Raw genomic sequence first — 27,283 nt, 5'->3', positions numbered from 1 at the left:
CTCCTCCAACACACATGAACGCGCACATGACGTCAGCAGACTGGTGAAAGTGGCCGCCTGTTGCTGGCGAGTCATTGAAGTACTGCTGCAATGCACGCCCAATGACGGCACGCATTGAGGGCACGAGATACATTTGTGCGTGCACGAGATGGAAGGCTGACAGACAGGGCGGCAATCCAATCCGTTTAGCGGATTGGTTGTACTTTTTACAGTATTACGGGTTCCACAGATGACATTTTTTTATGGATTTTTTGTCAAAGCATTTAAGATATTCATTGCTATCGGGAGCATTCCATGGAATATAACAAAACAATTATCTCGAGCCGGTTTCTGAAACTTACCTACCCCACCATTAAGGTCTTCTTTTGAATAAGAAAAAAAAACGTTGGGGGTATTAACAGATAAATATGAAGTCTGACAAAGTACTTAACGTCTAATATATTGCATAGTTTATTTTGGCACTTGACAATCACCTTCCCTGAATTTGACTCAGGTGTAAGTAAAGTCTGATTTAAGGGTTGTTTATATTTCACATCATTAATCAGAATCTGCAAAGTAACTCAAATAAATGTAGTGAAGTAAGAATACCAGGTTAACCACTGAATTGTAGTGGAGTAGAACAAAGTAGTATGCTGCTGTAACAAAAACATATCCCAACTTGGGATCAATAAAGTATATCTTATCTTATCTTACGATGATCGATGGCTACTGCCATATTTTCAAAATTGACCTCTGAACCTTGACAAGTGCATGTTTCAGGCTTATCAATGAACAACAGGAGGGTTCACAGACATAAGACCAGCTGTTAAATAAAACTCTTCTGACCAGTGTTTCCGCCAGACCAGGGCTGAGAGGGCGTCCACCCCGAGAGCAGAAAGGTATTTTGAGTGGAGGTGCTGAGGTGCTGGACTATGGAGTCAGATTTGGGTCAATATTCTAGCGCGCAAAACAAGCTACTCACGAGCGGAAAATGTGCTTTTACACGCGCATGAAATGACCCTTGCGCGGAGATTAAACCCCCGCAAGAGGCTATGTGATCGCTCGTGAGAGAGACAGCCCTCTTGCTCCCTCGCGGGAGTGTCTCGCTCGCGGAGTCTGTCTACGCGCGTGAAAAGTTTCTGGCACTTTGCGGCGGAGCCACTGGACTTTGATTGACAGCTGCAAGGAAGCCCGGAGTTGCCAGGTTTGATAAATGCCTGAACTACCAAGAGCCGAGGAGTGAGAGCTGCAAGATCAGTTGGACGAGATTGAATGGTAAAGTTGTCCATAAAAAACTATTATATTCGTAAAGTGTACAGCTAATATATATATTAATTAATTTTATATAAAACAATATATTTTTGAGTGGGCTGTATCTGTCGAAAACTACTACTATACTGTCTGCTGTATGCACCTCCCTTACGAAATGAACTATAAATGAACTAGTATTACTATAGTATACTATACGAGTTGTATAGTGTCCTATAGTAAGTTTGTAGTGTTCTGTAGTATTTTTCAGCAGCTATTGTATTACTATAGTTTTTTCTGTAGTGCCATTTTATTAGCTATAGTAGCCCTATAACATTTCAATAGTAATACTCTGTATCTATAGATCTTTGTAGTATTCCTATATTATTTTTAAATAGTATAATATATAGTGTTTCTGTAGTAGTGCTGGAACGTCGACGCGTCGACTTCAAAATATCGTCGACGACATATTTCCGCGTCGACGCGTCGCTACACACACGTGGGTGTGTAAACAAAGCAACAAGCAGTTCGCAATCGCACTTCAAACACAATGGAGACTGAAACGGCTACCACCTCCTCACAGGATTGCGCACGAAGCCCTCAAACGAAAACATCTCGCCCTAGGTCTTCAAAAGCATGGGAATATTTTAAAGTTAGTCCAAAACGCAAAGATATTGTCATTTGCAGTCTTTGCCAAATGGAGTTGGCATATCACACAAGCACAACGGCTATGTTGGAACATTTAAAGCGGCAGCTAGCTGTGGTGGCTACCATTAGCAGCTAGCATTTGCTCTCCGATTTTTACATAAAAATGGAATTATGGATTATAAATTCAATCATTTTTTTATACATAGACGTTAAAAACCTATGGAAAAAAATCGGAGAGCAAATGCTAGCTGCTAATGGTAGCCACCACAGCTAGCTGCTGCTTTAAATGTTCCAACATAGCCACTATTTGTTTCTCTGAATCGAAGGTTAAAAACACAAAAGCATTTTACACAATTTAAACCAATCAATATTGTGTAATTATCAAGGATAAACTGATGTTTTTTTAGTGGATGAGTAATGCAGATATCATTTGACAGTGAGGGGAATACTTCCGGTTTTATTATGAAAACTTCGAGACCGGAAATACTGTTTTCACCCCATGAGGGTTGACGCCAATGTTACATGGACGCTGCGTAAAGACATAGTATATGCACGTTCTCCTGGCGAGACCTCAAATCATCCTCGTAATATCTATCAAACTGTAGATCCTACACATCCAAAGTATGATATACACTTCTTGCTAGAAATCTAATAAAAAAGCATTTTAATAGCCAAACTATTCCACAATTTAGGATTTTCCAGAGAGGGTTATTTGTGAATAAACAACCCTCCGGAGCGTTTGCAATCAACGGGAGCATGTTTTTTCTTACACGACCACTAGAGGTGCTATACTTTAAAACGTGACTATGGGTCGTAATAAGCTGCTGAACAATCGACCTATTTGATCGTTTTTTGTAGGAGGAAAGGCTGTTCAAAACCAATATGACACCCAATTGAAGCAATTTGTTTAAAACTTTGTGAAAAGATAGGGCTACTTGAATACTATGAATCGTAACTCAGTCACAGTGGAGCATACAGACATGATTAGTGCTGCGTACCGGTACGCCGAACCGGTACTGGACTTGTAAAAAGTTTCGGTTCAAGTCCGGTTAAAACCGGAACGTCAGGAACCGGTACTTGGACTCGCAAAAAAAACTAGCATTTACGTATATTCTGGTGTCTGTGGTTATTTAAACATTCCCTGATAAACGTTATTCAGCGTCAATAAATGAGTGCTAATCCCAGTGTGCTCGGTGTACAACATCACATGTCATTTCACCTTCGATTTACGGTTTGAAAACGTAGAATTTCGCCACATGCTAATGCTAACCGGAAGTGAAGAATTTTCAGAATAAAAGTTTTAAGTTAATAATGTGAACTTTCGGTTTTTTCAGAATAAAAGTGATTTAAATTAGTGTTTTTAATTCAAAATTACGCCATATCAACATTGATTTTAATTTCTAACAGTATGTATTGTAGAGTTGTAGAAAAGACATGGTGCACAGACAGTACAGTACACTCTGACTGTACAGTCACTAGAGTGTAGCCTATACTGTATATTAGGCGTGTAACAGTGTGATGCGTATAGTCTACTCTACACTCTACCTTTCAGCAACGTTTTAGGGATTTAGGCTCAGTCAGCTCAGGGACTGTTTGGTTACTTTAGTTTGGTAAATGAAATAAATGTTTGAACTTTGTAGTAGTTCACTGTAGTTGCTGTCATAAGTCATTTGTAGACTAAGTGGCACATTTGTACTTTGTAGAGAAATGTAGACACAAGTTGGAAGGGAGCACAATAAACCTGATGAGTTTGAATTTGAGTTGATTATGAGTTAATTTTCAATTGATAATTAGCTCACAATAAGTTCACTTTAGTTACTCACACAACTTGACACAAGCCATGGGTTCAGGTCCGGACTTATAAGTCCGGACCTGAACCTGAACCTCTGGACTTGAGTCCGGACCTGAACCTGAATGTGAGTCCAGGTACGCAGCACTAGACATGATACATATGTTTTTAAATGAAGTAACCCTTGATACTTATCACTTTTGGGGGTTTTTAGTAATCTTCGAATGGTGCCAACTTTTAATTAAAGGGGCTTTAGCCTAATACTAAAACTACCCTGGTGTTTTAACTCCCCGGAATGACCTGGCTGACGCGCTATACCGTTTGTTTTGTTGCTCTAATGAAAAATCATAAGGCTAAATTCCAGTTGCAGCATGATATAATCCATTTATCGTCCTCGTATGCATCATACAAGTAGAGTGAGTCCATATCCATCCATATTCCAGTCATTAATCGCACAAACAATCCCTTCAGTACTTACAAACACTTGCGCTGTGGCGGTCAAAAACCATATGCCCTACTGGGGTCAAACACACCCAATCATGTGATATGGCATAAGATAAAATAAGATGGACTTTTATTAATCCCTCGTGGGGAAATTATTTCTCTGCATTTGACCCATCCTAGTGTTAGGAGCAGTGTGCTGCCATTTTGAACGGCGCCCGGGGAGCAGTGTGGGGAACGGTGCCTTGCTCAGGGACACCTCGGTAGCACTTGGTCTTGCCGGGACTTGAACTGGTGACCTTCCAGTTCCCAAGCCAAGTCCCTATCGACTTCACCACCACCGCCATACCTTCTCAAACCTGTGCCCTAGGTAATAGGACAGCGCTCCCCTTTGGCACACACAGTGAATAACACACAATTGTGGCAGTAAAACCCAAACATGACCCTTACATAATGGCTATTACATAAATAAATATTGCTTGATTGTTTGCACACATTTGCAACAGCTTCATTTACACCTAAACACGCACAAACACTGTGGTGGGTGCAAGGAGTGCAGATGGGAATTAGCATATAAATCATGTCTTCTCTTTTGCATAAATGTATTTGTGTGCATGGCCCTTGTTAAGTTAAGACAAAAATAATTATGATTCCTCCCATAAATGTCTGTAAATGGGTTTGGAAATGGTAGACGTATCCATATAGAAACCAGGCACCTTTTTGTAATGGGCCACTCACACCCTCTTTTTGCCAATTGGCATTAACACAATCACACCTCTATACTTTTGACCATGCCAAATAACGGCCTCCTATTGACACCAATGGGTGGGACATATTGTGAGGACTGTCCGTCATGAAGCAAAATAATAAAAACTGTCTCTTTTGTATAAGAATGAATGCAAAAGCCCACAGGAGCTTTATAGCCCTGTTACTCATGCAAAGACAATTTAAGGCACGTTTAAATTTAAACAAGTTTAATGAATATGAATACTAAAAGCTTGTACTGTACAGTAAATTGTGTTGGGGGAGGGGGTGGATTGAAGGTTTCTCTATGATATCAATACCATCATCCAAAGTGCTTTCAGTGTGTAATGAGAAAATGCTTCCAGCTACGGCATATGCCCTAATTGGTTACCCTAGCCCTTGTGCTGCAAAGGCAGATGTGAGAAAACACTGAGCTCAACAACTGGCTGACAAGCAATTAGAGATTGAAAAGTGGTCTATGGTGCACCTTTCAGCTGAACCAAATGTATATTAAGATCAGAAACTGACATCATAGCGGCAAAATCCTGGAAAGTGACAAGTCTGCAGAAATATTGATAATATTGATGAAGAACAAATCTAACACTGTGCTCTTTGGTTCGGTGTAACATTACAGGCTTGGCTTGCTAGAGGGGGAACGTGAGCATGCAGTAGCAACAACAAGCTAATTAGCGCCCTGTGTTAAGGAAATGTAATCATTTAGTAACGTCCGGACTTCACTCCTCTGCAACGTTGTGATGCCATGAAACCATTGCTCTCTCTGCAGGCTCTGGAGGGCCCATCTCTGTGGCTACTGGGCTGGCAGAATACTAAATCCTGCTTTTAAAGAGCTGCCACAGTCCAGCTGCAGTTTGTCAGTGGCATCAGACTGCCCTCCGGTGGACAGTCGGTGAAGTGCAGATAAAGAAATCAGTATCGTTTCTATTGAAATACATTTGGTGTGGAGTTCTGTTTGTAGAGTCTTATTCTGTAAGGAAAATGCTATTGGTTGCATGAAAATGTACTATTACGCCCTAGGAACTGATTCCGACCAATCCTATGCTATGCTCTGGGGGGTATAGTGGGCAAGGTTCTATGGAAGCCCTGCAATGTCCTGGTTCAAATATTGATCTTCCTCTGTTTGTGATAATACAACCTTATATTCTCTAGATAAATACTTCCGTGTGTGATTATCTTACAAATTAATGTTGTTTTCCCCAGATAAAAGGATAGTTTTCTAGAGATCTAATCGAATTAATTTCAAGCATCAAAAAAACAATGGTCCTCATTCAAATACATATATGCAAACAAATACTCAATACCTCAATATTTTTACTTGAAATAAATGACTTTCCACCTAAAGTTTAATTCCATCAATTACTTTTAAAGTGGTCTTCCCTATGGTGCCTTATTTTAAACTGAGCTGCTGCATGTTTTAAAGTTGACTTGATGAACTCGTACTGGTTTAATTTAGAAACCCTTATTAAACTTTTGGTCATTTTCCAAACCAAAATTGGAGCAGACGATTTATTGTATACCAAATGGACGAGATGGCTTCTATTTTAGCTTCATTTTATATATCTTTTTTAAATCCCCCAAGAGAAAACACCCATTGATTGATTCAGACTGGGAGTGACGCCGTGCAACAGATTCCCTCCTCTCGGGGGGGGTCTGTAACAATGGCATGTGTAGCTCGGGACCCTTTGTACCTGTCACATCCCATATGTCTGGCAATTCATCTTTCTGTTGATATCACCTCGTCTCATAACTCATCATTGGTCTCCACAGTACGGTTTCTCTTACGTGACTACAATAAATAGGATTCTGAGAAATTCTGTGATGACATTACTTTAGACTGAGTGTCTCATTTCACACTTTTTATGTGATTTGTTTAAGAACAGACAAATGAAGGACCATTGTGTAAAAAATAGAAAGTATTGTTAATTCGGTTCGCAAGCCCAACATTTTGCAGGAAATTGAATTCCATGCTAAATGGATGACTTTTCACATAGAAGGGTAATTAATCATTTGTTGATTTTTTTCTCTGCCCCCTCTCAGAGACCCCTGCTCTCAAAACACCTTGACATTTTTGTAATTACACCATTTCTCCCCAGCGCAGAGCAACTCAGCAGGTGTTGACAAACTGTGCGGTCACATTGCCGCAGTACAAATTTAACAAGGCTGTATATGAACCCATTTATTCCACACAGTTACAAGTAGTCCACACAATAGAGTTAAAGGGGACATATTCAGCTCATTATCAGGTTCATATTTGTATTTAGTGCCTCTATGACATGTCTCCATGCTTAGATGTTCAAAAAGCTCTTTATTTTTCTCATACGTGCTGCAGCACCTCTTTTCACCCTCTGTCTGAAACCAGAGCCCAGTCTGCTCTGATTGGTTAGCTGGCCGGTTCTGTTGTGATAAAAAACATTAAAACATTTAATTGATAATATATGGAAAACTTGTGCTGAAGCAGTTTGAGCGCTGTCACCTGTTAAGGGTAAACTACATGACAACAGCTTTTGAAAAGCAGATCTTATCTGATCTTGAACCTTGTCTTGAGAGGGTCTACTCTACTGTATACAACACCGTATTACACTGTTATTACATCCCTAATATACCCATATTCAGGGACGGACTGGCCATTGGGAATACCGGGAGTGTTCCCGGTGGCCGGTACCGAAGTGGGCCGGTCGGACAATTCACTAGCACTGCGAAGTGGAAGAAGGTACACCTCAACAAAGACACGCCTTTTTGCTATCCTGGCTCCCAAATTGTGGAACGAGCTTCCCACTGATATCAGGGCAGCGGAGAGTCTACCCAAACTGAAGACCCAACTGTTTCGCTTATACCTTGGCCACTTAAGAGTTGTACTTATGCACCAGCACCTACAGTACAATAATATTGCTTGTTTGAAGTAAAATGTCAGCACTGTTCTTGTTGTCCTTAGTTTGAATGTTTATGGTTTATCGCGCTTATTGTAAGTCGCTTTGGATAAAAGCATCAGCTAAATGCTATGTACAGTAATGTAATGTTATTACATCCATTTTACACATGGACACATCCTGTCAAATGACAGTATGCCCCAAGAATCAAGGATAAAGAAACCATGTAAAGAGCGGGGGATCTATCGTTGCCATATCTGGCTCAGGATTTAGTGTTTCAGTGACTTGTGTGTCTCATTGTTGAAGCTTTGGCATGTCAGAGCAGAAAAACAATGCAACACTCCTGTTAGATCCATGGGACGTTGCTCAGAAGTGTTAGCATCAAGAAGAAGCTTTTTGTTTTCCAGCAGATCCAAATGCCAACCGGGTCACACCGCACCGCAAATCCCCAAGCAGAAACCATAAATAAACTATCAATGCATGTGACATCACCACGAGACTCCCATTAGAACTTCCCATAGGAACAGAGAATGACCCGGTGTAAAAAGAGGCGAGGGCCAGAACAAAGAAAATCCCATGCATTCAAAGATGCCTGCTCATCCAGCATGCAGATTTATGCATGGCGCAATTAATTTTCCATTAATACGGGATTGATTTCGCCTTCATGATGCACACAACCAGTCCATAATTGCCTGTGGTGTTGCATTCGCAGCCTCGCCTCATTACAGAAACAGATGCTAATTTAGCAGAGCGGCTTCAGGTTGACAGATGTGTGAAGAGGGTGTGTGTTGGGCTCGCTGGACGGTGAAGTGTTGAGAATACATCATAATATGGCATCTTCATGAGAGGGAAAACATATTTGAAAGGTAATGAATATCACAGGCAGTAATTGGTGTGTGAGGATAAAGAGACTTGATAGTGTGTGAAAACAAATCATTCTGCTCGATTATTAAGCTGTTAAACGTAATTAATGCAATTAGAGCACTTTAATTTCCTTTTCTTTCATTCATTAGGCTAATTGTGAACTGTGAGCCACGTAATAACTGGAATAAATAGTTATTCAAAAAATGTTTACTCATTTTATCAATTCAATTCAGCTGTATTGAGAGAAACAATACATTTGAGGGCTTGGCAATATATTGATATTAAATTGATATAAGAATAAATATTGTAATATGGAATAGTATTGTTTATTGCTGGTTTTGAAGGTTGCGCTACACTCAAGTGATTTAGTACAATCACGTACAATGTGTTGGAGCACTAGCCAATAGAAGTGCTAATGTTACATAGTGATGTTATTATGTGACGGAAGTAAACCTGAACAAGTAAGATGCCGCCTATCACAGTGCACCGAGATGTGTTACTAACTGTAAAGCACTTACTCATCAATGTGCCCTGTATGCCAGGGCAGGTTTGCCTTCACTTACTGTACGGAGGCTCAGTCATTGGTACAAGTTCATATATAAAGCCATGTTGGGTAAACTCCCATCTTATATCTGCTCTCTGATCACACAGAGTTGCAGCTAGCCATTGCCTGAGATCACATGATGTGGTCTTGTTACATGTGCCAAGAGCAAGGGCTGACTTAGGTACGAAAGCTTTTATGTGCGCAGCTCCTCTTGCTTGGAACAATCTTCAAAAAGAATTGAAACTGAGCAATTTGGTTCCACTGCATGTTTTTAAAGCTCGGATAGGTGAAATGCTCTTTGATACTGTTGGTACTTGTAAATGTCGATAGGTATGTAAATGTAGCCCTGTAAATATGATGTATGATGTCCTTTATTGTTTTATGTTTCATGTGTAACCGACTTGCTGCAGGTCTCCCTTGAAAAAGAGATCAATGATCTCAATGGGACCTACCTGGTTAAATAAAGGTTTGCAATGAGTTCAATCTAGGCATTTCAGGCAGGGGGGGGACCCCAACAAGGATAATAGGGCCTCTTTAATATCATATCAACATATTGACATTACTGATGATTATTTATCTCAAATATTTAGTGTCAATAGTTAACCCTACAATATTATCACAACATAGATATTGAAGTCATTTAGTGAAAACTATTAATAACTATACATTTGATTTACTCAAAATGGCCCATATACATACCACAATACAGACGAATGTAAAAAACTAAATCGACATCAGCTCAGTTTGTTCATGACATTAGTGTCTCAGTCAAGTCATGTAGAGGCCATGACGTGGAGTCCAAAAAACAAAGATTTGCGTGGGAGACTTGGTGGAGAGCTCAGAGTTCACATCTTCTTGGCCCGTTTCTTGGGTCTCAGGTTGAAAACGGGCGAAGTGCTCATCAAGGAGTCGGGGGAATGTGAAGGGTAGCTAGTGTCCGACGCCGCGCCTCCAGGAGTGGGCGCCATGGCTCCTCCTGTCTCGCTCATGGAGGACATGGGCCCCCCCTCCTCGAACACATCCCCCCCCAGGACAGCATGGTGGTGGTGTCCGGCCCCCTGGCCCTCCTCTGCATCCTGTGGCTCCATCTTGACCTGCGGCCACAGCGGGGAGTTGTGTGCCCCGCCCCCACCTTATAAGAGAGGGGAACCATTTTAGTAAAGGGGATTTTTATGGCAAGATTTGTTTAAATCCACTTCAAAATGTATAACGGTAAAACTGTAAAATAACAGTGTAATAAGACATCAATAAACTTGGCTATCATAATATTATTATTTTTCTATACTGTATAAACAATATTTTAACCGGCAAAAGCCTGTTAGCACTTTTTTAATGCCGATTTAGGCACATTTTCATTGTTTTGTTTTAAAATAGCACCATGATGTTGGATTTTACAGACTCCAACCGTTATCCTTTCCACAGATTTTCCCTAAAATTTGATATTTTTCAAAATCACAATATATTGCCCTACTTCCAGCATCGCAAAAATATTGAATAATAACTTATTTGTCATGATACACATCGTATAACTTTATCCTTGTCAATACACAGCCCTGTGGTAAAAGAGTAGCTTGAATTTAAAGCATGTATCTTCCCCAATAATGGTGTTTTTTTTGTGTGGTTCTCAAAACTCCAGCCACATTTCCCATTAACCGTGTTTCTTCACTCTGAAGACAATAAAGCTCTTTAGGATTTGTTCAAAACATAAGAGCAAGAAATAGTTGCCAAGTGGTTGCCAGGCTGGCAACCAGGCATCAGCTTTTGGTTGCCAAAACTGAAAATACGGTTGCCATTTTTAGTCACTTTATATTTTAAATAATTAAGATACTATACAGTTATACATCAACTTAATGAAAATGTGACACAAAAGAATGTTCAAATGCTTTACAATAAGTAATTAACACACTTATTTGAAACTTAAGTGGTAGTAAACTTGTCCACCCTCAATTGCTGGTATACTAAATACCAGTAGTGCGGTTGTTCTTCACAGATCCCTCACAAATGAATTGAGCAAGTCACTAGTTTCTTGGTCATCCGTTGTCTCCCTTTCAAATTTGGGTTTCCTTGACCTTTGTTCTGACCCCCACCATAGATCCATTGGCCCTTCAGCATTGAAGTCTTGATTGGCCAGACTAATACATTTCTAATGTTAAATAAATGAAAACCATTCACAGTTAAGAATTAGATATTAATGCTGTAAATGTCCTTTAATATGTCTAACTATATTTAAAATGTGTTACCTTTTTATAGAAGTGATTATATTTGTATGCCAATATTTTCCTATGGTAAAGTTTCGTTTAGCACTTTTATTTTGGTAATAATAAGATCGGGACTCTTATTTTGAAGGAACTTTTACCTGAAGTGAATGCACAACGGAACGGAGCAGAATGTACATATATATTTCGCCTCCCAAAACCTTACAAATGTCCTCTTTGCTTTTCGTTCTGGTTCATCTTGCGCTTTATCAGTTGAATCACTTTGAACATTCGTTAGAGAAAACACACGGCGCACGCGAGTAAACGTGCATCACTTTCTGGCTTCTTAATCACACCAATGCACGTGCAACTTAAAGGTGGGGTAGGTAATTTTGGAGAAACCAGCTCGAGTGCGCTAGAATTTGAAAATACACAGCCGGAAAAAATCTGCCTCTTCCTTACAAAGCCCCTCCTCCAACACACACAGGCACATGACCAATGAGGGCACGAGATAAGTTTGTGCACAGATGGAAGGCTGACAGGCAGGTAGGCCATCCAGTTACTTTAGCCGGGCCGGCTCAGATGATTGGTCGTGCTTTTTACAGCACTACGGCTTCCACAGATGACGTTTTTTTATGGATTTTTTGTCAAAGCACTAAAGATATTCATTGCTATCGGGATGTTAAGAGCATTCCATTGAATATAACAAGTGTATCTCGAGCCGGTTTCTCAAACGTACCTACCCCACCTTTAAGTATCAGGTTCCGACTGGTCACAACAATAATTAAATATCACTCTTAATACAACAAATATTTAACATTTATCTATTTTGGGGTGCACATTTTGCTGTTATTTCTTTATGTTAGAAACTGGTTGCCACTGATGGCAACCAAAGGCCAAGAAGTGGTTGACATTTTTTCTGAATGGTTGCCAATGGCAACCTGGCAACCGTTACTGTCGAGCCCTGTCTACTCTTTTAACTTGTATTTGCAGCTGTTTATTTCCCTTGCTGTAGGACAAATAAGAATGACTGATTCTGATGTAACTGATCCCCATTACTGCACAGTAAAATAAAAACAAATAAAACACTGTAGGCTTAATCTAGAGTCTGCAAATGTAAATCAATAGAGAGATGAATGCAGAGTGAACAAGAGTCCTGTTCTCACCTGAGGCGTGAGGAGAGTGGTCACCATCCAGGCCTGAAGCCAGCCTCTCACTGTGGGCCCCCAGGACCCCTATGGGCAGTGCCTGGTCCCCCGAAGCTAAATCTGCCTCGGGCTCCTCGCTCACAGGGAAGGAGATGTCACTCATTGGCTCCTCCTTGATATGGGTCTTGGAGTCCTCCAGGGCCTTCTCCGGGTTCACCAGGCGTTCATACTCCTCCGACAGATCTTTACTCACCTGGAGGAGGAAACTCTTATCAGTCCCAATTAAAGATCTCCTATCATGCTATTTCAAGGCATATATTATGGGTCTCAGATATATAAAAAACATGTCTATGATGTGTTTTGCTCAAAAAGGCCAAACGGATCATGCATTTTAGACATCCCTCATATCCCTCTATTTCAGCCCTGTTAGAGAAGGGCTGATTCTGGTGAAACGCCATATCATGTTCCAAACCACATCAAGGATTATTTCTGAAACAGTATGGAGCTCAAATGCTTTTTCTCTTGCGGGTTTACTACAAGGTGAGTTCCTTTTTTTATTTCCTGCTTTTTTACACATACTCTCTCCAGTACAGGTTAGAGTTTTAGCGATGCTTGCTAATGTAAACAAAGCCCATATTACGTTGGGCATTGTTTCTGATAGCAATTTTCTGATAGTGCCGTGGGTACACATTTCCGATATTACGTCATATCAGCAGCAAATCTGGATCAGCTCCTTTGTACCCCCGTTTTTAGAGATTTGGATACGGAGGAAAACAGAGAGGGTTTTGTTTTCTGACACTTTGTGAGTTCCCTGAGACACCGGGGAAACATTTATGTATAAAAGACATCAAAAAGTGCATTTTGCATGAAAGGAGACCTTTAACTGGTAGATGAAGAAATGTAAGAGCTGAGCCTAATTTATTCAACGATATAAAAAGATCCAACACATCACGGAAAGAGGCTACTTTCTGCTCGACAGAAGTCCTGTTGGCAGAGAAGTCGCTAAATATCTCCCCTTTGGTTTGTCTCACTTCCAAGCAGCTTGCACACGAGTTGCGATACACTCTGTTCTCACTCGCACCAACTTCTTTATGCTTTGTGAGATGACTCAGCATTGATGTGATGAAGCCCTGGCAGCTTGCACTTACAGCGCTGTGTCAAATGGGATTATCATTTCATCTGCTGACTGTTATTTCCAATTAATTGTTGATTTGACTAAATAAAAAGGGAAACGTTTCAATAATTAACCCAGTTTTTCAGTTCTGATGGCATCCTACAGTAGAGGTGCTAAACGATAATGGGGGGTCTTCACATGTTTTTGTGTGGAGAAAGTTCATATTGAAGAAGGTGGAACCGGAATTTTTGTTGATGTTTTTGATGAATAAATAATTAACAATTAATTGATTAATAAAACCGGCTTTTTCCTAAATACACTTTATATCAAAATGCTACATGATGACATTTTACAATTACATTAACAAAGTTATAAGTACTGAAAAATGTAAACATCCCCCTTATCAACACAACTTTCTGTCATGATATCTATATTTGGTCATTATTGGAACACAGAAACGGTTTGTGAATGTGATATAACAGGGAGGAATTACCTCTTTTTCTTTTTTTTAATCCAGTTTTTGAAATGCCCAAGTTGAATCTTCACATAGATGCAAAACTCCTTTAAAAATGTATTCTTCCATAAATCATTTGCACCACTGGCCACAAAACAAACCCACAGATATCAATATAGATTCCCAAGTAGAAATAGAATGTCAGACTATGGAAAGTTGCCAAATGTCACAGTTTTATGTTTTTTTAATATATAGAACATTGTATTTTGCATAGTTGAAGAAGCCTTAAGATTTTTTTGCCAAAACTACCTGGAGCTATTGTGCATATGACAAGAAAGCCTTTAAATCCTTGTGACAGTGATTGTCAAAAAACCAACCCTCTGAACAGTAATGCCCCCCCCCCTCACCTGCAGCATGTAGCTGTGGTAGTCTTTGATCCTCACTTGCCAGAAGTGCTGTAGGGCCAGCACGCTGCCGATGCCCACCTCGTGGAACACCTGCTCCACCACGTCGGGGAAGGGACTGGCCCCCAGCCGGGCCTCGCGGTCCACCGCCACCCGCAGCTTCCTGAAGAGGCGCAGGTAATGCTCGTGGACCAGGTCAGTGAGGGTCTCTAGCACGCTCTCCTGAGCCGACTCAAAGCCGGCGTGGGCCAAGATGGTGGCCACGGACTGATAGAGCAGCTGCCTGCAGGAGGGCCAGCTGAGCTCTGTGACCGGCTCGCCTTTACCCCTTAGGAAGGAGGGAACCAAGAGAGGAAAGGGGTAGACGATGAATGGTTGATGCATTTTGGAACGGCTGGTCGATAATTCATTATCATCCTTTATTGTGTTTCAATCAGGGTCCCTACAGGAAAATTATATTACCTTTCAAAACCTTTTTAATGTATTTCAACTATATGCCTTTAAAGACTATCTAAGGATCTTTTAATATCTATGGATACATGTTCTGATGAAATCATAATAAAACATATACAATACAAGTGATATTCACAAGCAGGTTCTACATGTTTGCCTTAAAGATACTTCAACAATAATCTATTATCAAAGTGGGTTCTTATTATAATGCTGTCAATTGACATTTATAATACAATCTTTAATGAAAATGTGCTCTATATAGGAATAAAACATTAGGCCAAATCACCCAGCAGCTGTATGAGGTCATATCCCTAAAATGTTGATAAATATGTATAAAAAAAAAGTAAAAGAAAGGTTAAAAGATCTTAACCTTTAAGTGACTTTTTAGTCTACAATGTATATGCTTAATGGAAGTTATTTAATAAAAATGACATGAGCCCAGCTTCTTGGCTCGGACGTATGAACTCACTTGTAGAAGTCACTCTCAGGGTCACTGTGTCGGAGCAGGAAGGGTTGCCGCGGGGCTTTGCTGTCTGCAGGTAGCAGGTCATCGGGCATGTTGGGGGGGGTGGGAGGCCGCAGCGGCAGGTTGGTGTCAGCCTCCTCCAGCTTGCTGCCGCCCTCAGAGGTCGCTGAGCCCTGACCCTGGGCCGCAGACAGGAGGCCCCGGAGGCGGCGGGTGTGCTGACACAGCTGCACGGTGTGGATGGTGAGGCTGCAGGGCTCTGAGGGGATGTCCAGCATCGTGGTGGGGCGGGGGCGCTGGGCTGAGGGCTGGTGCAGTGGGGGGTCCTGCATCTCCACTGAGCGGAACTCACGCTGGAGCAGGTCGAAGGAGCTGCGGCTGGGAGGAGCCCCCGCTGGCCCGGGGATCTCGCCCCAGTAACGCATCATGATGGGGGATCAAAGCTGGAGAAATCCAAACTGGAATTTAATCTGAAAATTAGAAAGGTGACAATCACAATAAAGGCTAAAGTTGGTATAAAAACATCAGATGAAAACAGAAGAAGCACTGATTGGGATATTTGGATACACATTCAATTAACTAATTAATTATAACTCTTTTGGGCTTTTTAAAATGTGTTTTTGCTTGGGTTGCAACAAACATTCATTAACATTGTCATTTAATCTGTCGATTAGTTCTTCGTCTGAAAAATATTGATCAGTGTTTCAGAGCCCAAGATAATTTTGTCAAATGTCTTGTTTAGTCAACGACTCAATTACATTCAGTTTACGTGTCATAGAAGAAGCCGAATTTAAACTTCTTCTCAAACTGATTACCAACATAGTTGTTAATTAATTGAATAGTTAACATCTAAACCATCACTTTTCGTAGCTGTGGTTTTTGCCCATATAGATTGTCAACTAAACATAACAAAAGGTAAACACGCTAAATACTAGTAGTCAATAGCCGCCAAATGTATTTAAGTGAATAAGGGCAAAGGATCAGAACTTATAGACCATGTTTTCAGACCTGTAACAACATTGGAGCTTATGTTGTGATCATCTTTCGCTTACTCAATACCTTATATTAACAATTATAACCGTTTCACCCTGCTTTTTGGAGAAGAGCGGGCGATGCATTGTTTATGGTAAAAGAATGTATCTGGAAACTCAAGACTTTGTGTTTGATGAATAGTCAAGTATTCGCATACGCATTGATTTGCGTATGCATTAAATTCAAGTTTTTACAGGAATATTATTTCGCTAAATAGCAGAACAACAAAGAACGTCAGGTGTGTGACAGGAGTTTGGTACAGCATCAAACAATGGAGCAACAAGTAACGCATTCATATAGGAGCAACGAGAAGGCTACAGGCTAGCTAGCTCAGTTCGCATGTTTATCTACCTAAATTCTTTAAATTAAAAATGCAACAACAACTCACATTACACAGGAATGAATGACACGGTGGTTAATATTTGAAACCAATGGCTGTTGTGTCTTTGAAGGAAGTTGCACAGGAAACAAGTATGTCCGTCCTTTTTGCAAAAAACTCGGGTGAACATATGAACAAGAAGTTTAGTTCCGCCACAAACATGTGTTGTGACAAGCATAAAATAATACATTCATTTAAAATTCCATGTGTTTGTGTTTTAAATGATTTATTTACATTAGTGTTTTGTAAAATACTGTTTATAAGCGGTTTGATGGAGTCTTTGAAAAAAACCCGGGCACATTTTACAGTCGCACCAAATAAACATGGCCGCCTCCCCGCCGTCAGACGTGTGTTTGGAAAATACGGATCACTCTACAATGGAAACAGACGAGTGCACGGCCGAAGAGAATAAGGGAGGACCTGAAAACAAAACCTTCAAGAAAAATGACCCAGAAAGAGAGGACACGTTTAAAAAACCGGCTCTTTTCGCAGTTCCTTCCCTCACTGTCAAACGCAGTAACGCAGCTCCGTCCAAACCAGCAGCAGCCGAGGTAAAACACGTGAAAGAAGAAAACGAAGCTAAAGACGTGGACACAGAAAGTGCATATTCTTCTGGTGTTGTTATTGAGAGCAAACCCACCGAAAAGAGCCAAGAAGAGGAGAAGAAATGCGCTAAAGACAAGAGCGTGGCTCCTGTCAAACCCAAGCAAGAAGCGAAGCCAAGGACGCTACAGTCTGCTAAAGGGCCCCCAGTTGGTAAATTCCCCCCTATCCCATACACAGAGCCACTCTGGGGAGGCACGGCTCCAGATACTCCATATGCTCTGGAAATCCTTAAAAACGGCACCATAATTGACACGGTGCCCCTCACAGATAAAAGCTACATCGTGGTTGGACGTCTACCTGTGTGTGACGTTCCTCTGGATCATCCCTCCATCTCCAGGTACCACGCAATCATCCAGTACCGCAGAGAGCAGGGAGAGGGGGAGTCTGTGGGGGAGGAGAGGGGCTTCTACGTCCATGATCTGGGCAGCACTCACGGCACTGTGGTCAACAAGAACAAGATCCCCCCCAATACCTTCATCAGGATCCGCGTGGGACATGTGTTAAAGTTTGGTGGGAGCACGAGGCTTTTCATCCTGCAGGTAAATCCAGATGCTGACCCCCCAATTAATATACTGACATGTGAAAGATTACATTAAAAGCTTTGGGATAGGCCACTCTACACTTTACTACAAGCTAGGTACCGGCTATTCAAATAAAATCATAAACTAAATATAGGATTGTTTGCTTTTATTTTAAATAATTGTCTACTACAGTACATACACAAGCGCAAACAAACTTAGAATTAAATAAATATGCACAAATAAGAAAAAACATTAATATCTAAAGTATTTATGAAGTATTTTTACAAATAGAAATAGAATGGAAATTATTTAAAATGTTCTTTTACTGAAACTTTTGAATAAAACCCAAAGACATTAATAAATAAAAAATATCAGAACATTATATTGAATACAAATATTATTCTCTCTAGTAGAGTTTGAATGAATACGTGACATTTTTTCAAAGCCTTTGTTGACTCCATTTGGAGGTGTGTGAAATGTGTTACATTGCCTTGTTTGATGTCACTTGAGTTACAACAACAAGTTAGGCTTGGGCTACATTAGTCACTACTAGCATAACACACCTAAATCTCTGACTGAACTATTGATGGTGAGGTGCGTTGTGGGTTATGTAGGCCGCTGCGTTAATGGTAACGTTATGTAGGAATGCACGGAGTAATGTGTGCTTTCCCCCCCTTCCCTTGTTCCACAGGGTCCAGAGTTTGATGAGGAAAAGGAGTCCGAGCTAACGGTGACCGAGCTGAGGGAGAGAGGCCGGAAACGGAGGGAAGAGCTGGAGAAGAGGATGACGGGAGACGGGTCCGATGATGATGATGAGAAGGAGGAAGACGGGCAATCTGAAGGCAGCAAAGTCCCAGGCAAACCGTCAAACGATGAGTCGGGCTGTTCTTGGGGAATGGGTGAGCTTATGTGTCATCTGTGTTGACATTTCTCTTGTTGTTGTCAACTTTCTCTTAAGAAGCACCTTAATCCTTGTTGTTCCACTTTCCTTCCATTCCATCTGTCTCTTTAAATCCACGCTGCAGGTGAGGAAGCCGCTCCGGAGGAAGACGAGAACGAGGAAAACCCGTTTTCAACCGAGTTCCAGGAGGACCAGGAGGCCGCATACCTGAAAGACCCAAAGAAGGCTCTGCAGGGCTTCTACGACAGAGAGGGTGACGAGATTTACCGTTAATCCACAGACATCCGTTCCTTCGGTTTCTTGTGTTTCCTGACTTTAACGTGCTTTATCGTAGGAGAGGAGCTGGAGTTTGAGTATGAAGACCAAAGCCATGGCAGCTGGCTCTGCAGAATACAGTGAGTGACGTTTGCAGAGTTTAAAAAACATATTTCCATGTCGTCAAAGTCTGTAGAGTCACACATTCATGTTTTCATCAGGCTCCCGGTGGACGACGCCATGGGCCGACAGCTGGTTGCCGAGGTGACCCACACAGGGAAGAAGAAGGACGCAGCCATCCAGTGCTGCCTGGATGCCTGTCGGATGCTGGAGGCCAGAGGGCTGCTGCGACAGGAAGCAGGTGGGAACTCCAGAGGGAACGTATCAATAATGTAATTAATAATACGAAGGACTGCAGTAACAGTTTGTTTAAAAATACTTTTTCTAGTGTCCCGTAAGCGCAAGAAGAAGAACTGGGAGGACGAGGACTTCTACGACAGCGACGATGACAACTTCCTGGATCGGACCGGCACTGTGGAGAAGAAGAGGAACGAGAGGATGAAGAAGGCGGGGAAGGTGGATGAGCGGCCTGAGACCTACGAATCATTGGTAAATAATCTGCCTACTGTTCATGTTTACAAAACCTGTGATTATTACTGTATTCTGATCCATACATCTTTAATAATCACCTTATAGTATTCACTGTTTCCTTTATTACATGTGTTTGCTTGGAGCTAATTCCGCACGTCAGTATGTTGGACACTCGCATTGACAAGGATGACAGAGTGCTGATATGGAGAAGAAAAAGGCTCAGTCCTAATAACATACTATTTCTTTGTTCCTTTTAATGATAAATCTGTTACGCAAGGGATTGTGGGTCACAATAGCCCCGAAAAATGCAAGCTATACCTCAAATGTGTGGTAGTAGGACATCCAGATATTTTTGGCATACTGTATTTGACATACAATGTATAGATCATTTTGTGTCTCTATACCAGGGGTGTCAAACTCAATTTCATCATGGGCCACATTAACATTATGGTTGCACTCAAAGGTCTGGTTGTAACTTTAAGACTATTTTATAAATATTAAATATTTCTATATGTATTTCTATATAATGTATTATATTACATGATTGCCTCTGCATTGGATTGTTATCGGATAAGGTAATAACTTCATAATTAACTACGTCTGAAAGCAGAAGTCTAGGGCAAATAATTGCAAGTCTCTTCAGTGAGAATGTCACAAAATGATTTAAAAAGAAAAGGCAAATTATGGAACAAAAAGTCCAAAACAGAAACATTTTGGGAAAAAAGTTAAATTTAAAAAGAAAAAAAATCAAATTCTGAGAAAAAAAGTCAAATTTGAGATGCATTGTGGGACATGTAGTTTATGGGCAACGGGCTTCTATAAATCATCATGTAACCGTATAATAAACATATTATATCCTTTGCAAGCTCTTGTGGGGCCACAGAAAATGAAGTCACGGGCCGGTTTTGTCCCCCGGGCCTTGAGTTTGACACCCCTGCTCTATACTGAATAGTACGGTATTGGTATTTGAATGCAGGTATATTTAGGTACAATATTTACCATTGTTACCATCTAAGTTTACTAAGTGTATTCCTGTATTTTATTGTATACTGGTATATGTGTAAACCTTTAAATGTTGAAAAAAACGTTTCTCATACCATCTTCTTGAATATACCTCTAGAATGCTCTGTTTTATCGCCTGTCCTTTTAAGTTCCCCTTTAGAAAAAGCCCAATGGTTCTGATTGGTCAGTATTTCAATCCAATAATCGTTGCCTATTTTAGCCTCGACCAAAGTGGTCAATTAGTGAAAAAACGGACTTTACCATTTATCAAGCCCTACCATCAGCATAGCTAAAAGGCATGCTACTAAAACCGCTAATTATGAATTTCTTCAGATATCGTGGAATACCATGCTGTCTCTGTTTTTTCATACTACAGTATTTACACGCTATAAAAAACCACAAACCTTATAAACCACACTTTATCGCCTCTCGGTCAGAATAATGTTAATACATGCTTATATGCTGGTGGCCACTAAAGGGTTTAGGAAGAGGCTCTTTCTTTTATTAATAGAAAAACATTTCACTTTTTGCTTAGGAAGCACTCTATATGTAATATGTAATGCATGTTTCTGTAAAAATGGTCATGTATTTGATTTCCTTATAGGTGTCCAAACTGTCAGAGGTGGAGAAGGAGCTGGCGGAGACTCAGAGGAAGCTGAGTGGAGGGAAAGGAGGTGAGTCCTGACGGCCTGAGTCAGCACTCTTCTGTGTACTGATCCCACAATGCCTTACTGTATGTCGCTCCCCCCCCCCCCCCCTCTCAGACTCCTCCGGCCCCTCCTCTGACGACCCTCTGGACGCCTTCATGACGGCGGTGAGGAGTGAGGTCGCCATGGACGCCGTGGAGCGCAGGAAGCTTCATGTGCACTCGGCCGACTTACGCAAAGAGGTTCAGAGGCTCCGCAAACTGGTAGAGCTGACGCGGCCCGCTCAGATGCCTTCACTGCTCCCAGGGTCAGACACAGTGCTGCGTTCAATGTCATACTGCTGAGAACTGTAGAATACACCCAGAGTTTGATAGTGTCAGCACATCCTCCCTAAAGATATATTTTAGCCACCTAATAGAAATCAATCTCAGTTTAAGTCATTGCGTTATTTTCAATATTTGAGCTGCTTTACCTGGCATTCAGTGTCCCCTTCAGCCAGAGAACTGAATACCTTACAACTCTCTTCAGAGCCACCTGCCTCCATTGAGAAAAACTCATTTGACCGTATTCAACTCACACGAGTAGTTTGTCTGTCGCTGCCTTTATGGGTGACTTTGGTTGTTTCTTCTGTGACCCTGGTGAATGAAACACACATTACCAACAATAACACAGACAGACTATCTATTCCAGGCCAGAGTAAACCAACAACTTCTGAGTTCAGTCAAGTACAATGTGGGTTTTGTGAATGTAGTTTGGTGGCTTTGAATAAAGCACAGATAAACGCTTCATATCCCCTCCAGAGAGGACTGTCTGACAGCGAGATAAAATATTCTAATTATAGCGTACACCTATATTGTTTAAAAGTAACAAATCAAATCGAATTTTTTTTGGTGGGCTTGTTTTAAAAAGTGGTTAAAGCTTCTGTGCTTCTGCCTATTCTTACGAAGTGGGAGCATCTACGATACATTGATGTGGCGAGTACCTCTTACACAACCTGCTTTAAAACATCCAAACTATCCCTTTAAAGTGGAGGAATTTCATTCATATCATTTTTGGGGTAAATTCCCAACATGAAATTCATTAAAAAAAAATAACTTAAGCCACATTAAAATGTTCAAACGGTATTTTGATGTGTGTTTGTCACAGTGGAAGCTCAGAGCCGGAGAAGCCTAAAAAGTCCTTACCGCTGTTCGGAGCCATGAAGGGAGGAAGCAAGTTCCGACTGAAGACCGGGACCATCGGGGTGCGTGTTGTTCGGCATCTTTCATGTCTCTAAAAAAAAAAACTTTCTTTGCCGTCTTTTTACTCGGCTTCTTTCTCCTACTGATGTTTCCTCCTCTCATGTAGAAGTTGCCTCCGAAGCGCCCCAACTTACCCGCAGAGCTCTTCAACATGAAAGATCTTCCACCCAGTGGAGAGGAGGAAGAGGAAGAAAAGGAGGAGGAGGAAGCAGAGAAAAACGAGGATAATGATGATCAAGAGGGTGAAACTAGGTCTGAGAATGATGATGAAGAGTCTGAAGCATCCACGTCTCTACAGAAGACGCAGAAACGGAGGTCACAAGAGCCCAAAGGTAAAAAGCCTTAAGATTTCGAGGAATTTTTAAGTAGGTATATTTAAAGAGGATAGTAACCCTTCTTTAGTTTAGATTTTGTAAATGCTTCTTCTTCTTCGTAGTAGTAGTAGTACTTTTTGTGTGCACCACTAGGGGGCAGTATGTGTTACATATGTGAATAGCATGCTGTTGAACCTAGGGTACTTTTTTTATTAAGTTAAAGAAGCAATACTACGTTTTAAAAACATTCAAGTTAAAGTCCTGCTTTCAAAAGTACCAAAGTATTTGCATCAAAAAGCACTAAAGTTAAAAGTACTCGTTATGTGTGATGGATTATTTATGGATTTATATGTGTTATGAGCTGATTATCTGAATATGTAAAGATACTACAGCTGTCGGATCATGTAATGGAGTAGAAAGTACATATTGTGTTCCAAAATGTAGTGAAATAGAAGTATACAATTAAAAAAAATACTGAGGTAAAGTAGAAGTACCTCAAAATGTAATTTGTTACATTCCACTACTGTTGTTTTATTTTAGAGTTATATAAAGAAAAATGATGTGTCTAACAAAGTGAAATCTATGGAGTGTGGTTTTAAACATTGTTCCTGTATTAATAATCACACTTTAATTATTGCTTGTACCAATTAATAATAGAGCCAGGCCGCAAACCGAGGAAGAGTGAGGAGTGTGATGAAGTGGAGAAGAAGGTTCCTCAGGCTGAGACCCCAACGAGTCCAGGTGGATACTGTGTTTTCTTCTTTCCCTATTAGTCTCCAATGCTGGTTATTGTGTTTTAGTGCTTCCTCTCTAATGGGCTTTACCTCCATCTCTATGGGAACAGGAAGTGATGGAGAGCCAGGGGCACAGCCGAGCCCCAGGAAGAACGTGAAGAAGAAAGTGATGGGCCCCAGCAGGGTGGGTCATCACACATAACAACACATATTTCTAATAGTAAGAGTGTGACGTAGAAGTGTTATCATTCTCGTGGTTTTTCTCCCCACAGCCACCGAAGCAGCTCTCTGAAAAGTATCCAGAGGACGACCCGGATTATTGTGTGTGGCTGCCTCCGACAGGTACATATCAGCACAAGACTCCAATACTTTCTGATCAACTGATCATGTACTCATGACTCAATCTCATTAAGTCACTTGTTTAATATACTGCTATTGCTCTTTGTTCTGGTGAGTGTGATCAAAGTTATTTGTCTCTACATGTAAACCTTAAAGGTGGGGTAGGTAAGTTTGAGAAACCGGCTCGAGATCGCTAGAATTTGAAAATACACAACCGGAGAAAATCTGCCACTTCCTTATAGAGCCCCTCCTCCAACACACACGTACGCGCACATGACCAATGAGGGCACGAGATAAGTTTGTGCCCCGATGGAAGGCTGACAGGCAGGTAGGCCATCCAATCCGATTGGTTGTACTTTTTACAGTATTACGGCTTCTACAGATGACATTTTTTGTATGGATTTTTTGTCAAAGCACTTCAGATATTCATTGCTATCGGGATGTTAATTATTATTATTATTCCATGGAATATAACAAAGTGTATCTCGAGCCGGTTTCTGAAACGTACCTACCCCACCTTTAAGCTTTTTCAATGCGTTTGGACTTTTTTCCAGAGGTTGCATCATGCTTATATTCAGGTTCATGCATGGACGCAGCCATTATATGAGGGTGGGACAAGTCCCCCCCACCTTTTCAAATGATTAGTTTAGACCCCCCCACTTTTACCATGTGGAAATCCGTGCATCGGTCTATCCAGTCTTCGCACTTTAGAGCGCTGTGTCAGTGCTTCATTATCAAATCCATTCCACTTGCTTATTGAGAAAATGCCCAAATCAATGAAATTCTGTACCATGTTTTCACTGCTACTTTGTACCAAGGCAGATTCTCAGAGCCGTACACATGCTGCGTTTTTTGCATAGCTGTGTCTTTAGTTGTAAACCCAGTGGTGATCTATTCATCTGTCATATCATAAAATAAAGCCATCGAAAAGAATAGGATACAGCGTAAAAGTTATTCTGGGTCTTTGTGTGTCATAGCTTGGCTGTGCGTGTGGCACGACGAGCGCATTTTGTGTGAGCAAGAGAGAGAGTGAGCGAGAGAGAGAACGAGAGAGCGCTAACGTACATAAGGAGTTGTTTCTACAACAAGGAGGAGGAGAGCTCTCTCCTGTCAGACAAATCTTATAACGTCAGCTCAGGGAGGTAAAGGACTCTGAGTGTTTCGATAGTTAACTTTAGTCTAAGTTATCTCATGTAAACGAGTATTTCCAAGGCACACCTTTGATATGATCATGATACAAAATAAGAGAATAACAGGTATGAAATAATTCCAACTCAATACTATAGGACAGTAAAACAAAAATACAGTTTAAAATGCATAGTGATTTGTAAAATATGCAAAAAAGAAAGTGTTTTAAACAGTACTGTTTCACATGGGTGTTTTTGAGAGATGTATCCATAGATTTAGTCCCTAACTTTGCTCTCAAAGTGCACCAGATTGATGCATTCAACATTTATAAAAAAAAAAAAAAAAAAAAAAAAAAAAATCTTCCCGGGGGAGCATGCCCCCGGACCCCCCTAGAGGAGGTGAGGTCCACCACCTAACCACACCCCCTGTTAAATTGTCCCACCCACATTGAGGATGCTTCCTACGCCCATAGGTTCATGTATTTAGTGTCTCTACTGTGACATGTCTCCATGCTTTAATGTTCAAAAAGCTCTTTATTGTTCTCATACTGCAGCACCTCTTTTCACCCTCTGTCTGAAACCAGAGTCCAGTCTGCTCTGATTGGTCAACCGCTTAGATATGTCCTGCCCATAAGCCTCTCGTACAATGTGTTGGAGCGCTAGCCAATAGAAGTATGAGTGTTACATAGTGATGTCACTATGTAAATACCGTATTAGGGAATCTTTAAATTCCTTGTATTTGCGGACTAGGCCTCAATCTTCACACCTTTTCCCCAAAGGAGAAGAAAGCTGGATAATATTTGTATTCAGATATGAAACAAAGTTAATCCAGGATAAGGATAAGGCTTCTGTTTCTTTAACCTGACAAACAGTTGTTGACAATGACAGGCTTGTAGTTTCCTGGCCTACTCAGCACAGGAATAACAGGGAAGTGAACAGGCTTTCATGGTCTATTACTGCGGCGGAAGTTGCAGCAACATTATCATTGTTTGCTCAGGAATGCACAACAAAGTCACCCAAAAATGATAAGATAAGCTTGAATGAAAATAAATGTGAAACAGCTGCCAAACCGAACTTGGAGTTGGGGTCAGAACTACTTCAGATGAGTCATGTTAGGATTGTGATTAGTTAGAAAAGGGACATCTTATTCTGTTGGTGATTTCCTTTCTCTGAACATGAATTGGTGATCACTTTGATGCTAATTCTCTCTTTTTCTGTACTCAGGTCAGTCTGGAGATGGCCGCACACACCTCAACGACAAGTTTGGCTACTGAGGGGAAGCAGAAGAGAGAGAAAGCTCTTGTGTGTCCGCTCCGGCAGCTTTTATTCTGCGTACAATACCTGCAACACAAAGCCTGCAGTCTCCTCAGCGCCGACCATTACCCCCTGTCTGCCGGTCCCTGCGAGGCGTTCAGGGGCCTACAGAAGGGAAATAATGCAGCACCTTTCTCTATCTTTGCATGCTCATAAGCAAAAAATACATTCTATTTCACATTATCTGGCAAGCCCTGTGAGCAGACACTGGGCAGGCAGCCCGCTGGCAGCCCGCATACCACCCGTGACAATAATAGAGATGAAAGCCTTTTTTTCTTTTACTTTTAATTCTTTATCATCCAAGCAGAAAATAAAACAAATCAACAGAGCATGAGCGGTAACTGATCTGAATTCAGCTCTCTGGCTCTAGCAGTTTGAATCCACCTGACATCCAAACGGCGTATTTGGCATCATTTAAAAAGAAAAAAAAAAATGTTTTATTCTAAAGGAGTGTGGAGTAAGAGAGGGAGAGCACTGAAGCAGCTTTTCTGACCATCTGGACACTTGGATGGCTTACTGCTTGAAACGCAAGCTGATAATGACTCAAGCTAAGTGGAGTGTGTGCCTGTGTGTACACACACACACACACACAAAAAAACCTTCTCAAAGTTCTCTTTTTAACAAGATTGTCTTTAACGATGACTCAGCGATTGGTGTGTTTGCCCAGAGCAGGATTCCTCTCTCTGTGAAATCCCACACAGTGCTGTTGGTATACCGCCATACTCCACACCCTCAAAGTAAAGAATTGTATTTTTGTTATATAAATGTTAAATAAAATTGTCTGTACATTACCTGTTTTACACACTTCACATTCATCCTCTTATTCCTTCCCCCTACATGCTGGGTCTTTCTTCGTCAGAAGCTGCCTCACACACACACACACAGTGTTTCTCAGCGAATAATC

General features: G+C 41.1%; 2 protein-coding genes across 2 annotated transcripts; one reads left to right on the top strand and one right to left on the bottom strand.

Annotated features, from left to right (window-relative positions):
- Positions 1 to 8,892: 8,892 nt before the first annotated feature.
- Positions 8,893 to 16,884, bottom strand: supt7l (SPT7 like, STAGA complex subunit gamma). The gene is made up of 5 exons (XM_034111551.2): positions 16,797 to 16,884; positions 15,380 to 15,846; positions 14,461 to 14,785; positions 12,504 to 12,738; positions 8,893 to 10,274 (listed from the first exon to the last, which is right to left on the bottom strand). The coding sequence occupies exons 2-5, from the start codon at positions 15,802 to 15,804 to the stop codon at positions 9,988 to 9,990; spliced, it is 1,272 nt and encodes a 423-aa protein (XP_033967442.1). The 5' UTR covers positions 15,805 to 15,846; positions 16,797 to 16,884; the 3' UTR covers positions 8,893 to 9,987.
- Positions 16,885 to 17,087: 203 nt separating this feature from the next.
- slc4a1ap (solute carrier family 4 member 1 adaptor protein) lies at positions 17,088 to 27,170 on the top strand. The gene is made up of 14 exons (XM_034111953.1): positions 17,088 to 17,932; positions 18,606 to 18,813; positions 18,940 to 19,068; positions 19,150 to 19,210; positions 19,292 to 19,431; positions 19,519 to 19,679; positions 21,268 to 21,337; positions 21,428 to 21,617; positions 22,457 to 22,553; positions 22,658 to 22,883; positions 23,523 to 23,606; positions 23,710 to 23,783; positions 23,872 to 23,941; positions 26,290 to 27,170. The coding sequence occupies exons 1-14, from the start codon at positions 17,111 to 17,113 to the stop codon at positions 26,337 to 26,339; spliced, it is 2,382 nt and encodes a 793-aa protein (XP_033967844.1). The 5' UTR covers positions 17,088 to 17,110; the 3' UTR covers positions 26,340 to 27,170.
- Positions 27,171 to 27,283: the final 113 nt, after the last annotated feature.

Source organism: Pseudochaenichthys georgianus, chromosome 22, assembly GCF_902827115.2.
Source record: "Pseudochaenichthys georgianus chromosome 22, fPseGeo1.2, whole genome shotgun sequence".
In the NCBI taxonomy this organism is placed as follows: Eukaryota; Metazoa; Chordata; class Actinopteri; order Perciformes; family Channichthyidae; genus Pseudochaenichthys; species Pseudochaenichthys georgianus.
The sequence above is the reverse complement of the archived record's forward strand: the minus strand, read 5'-3'. Positions and strand labels throughout refer to the sequence as shown.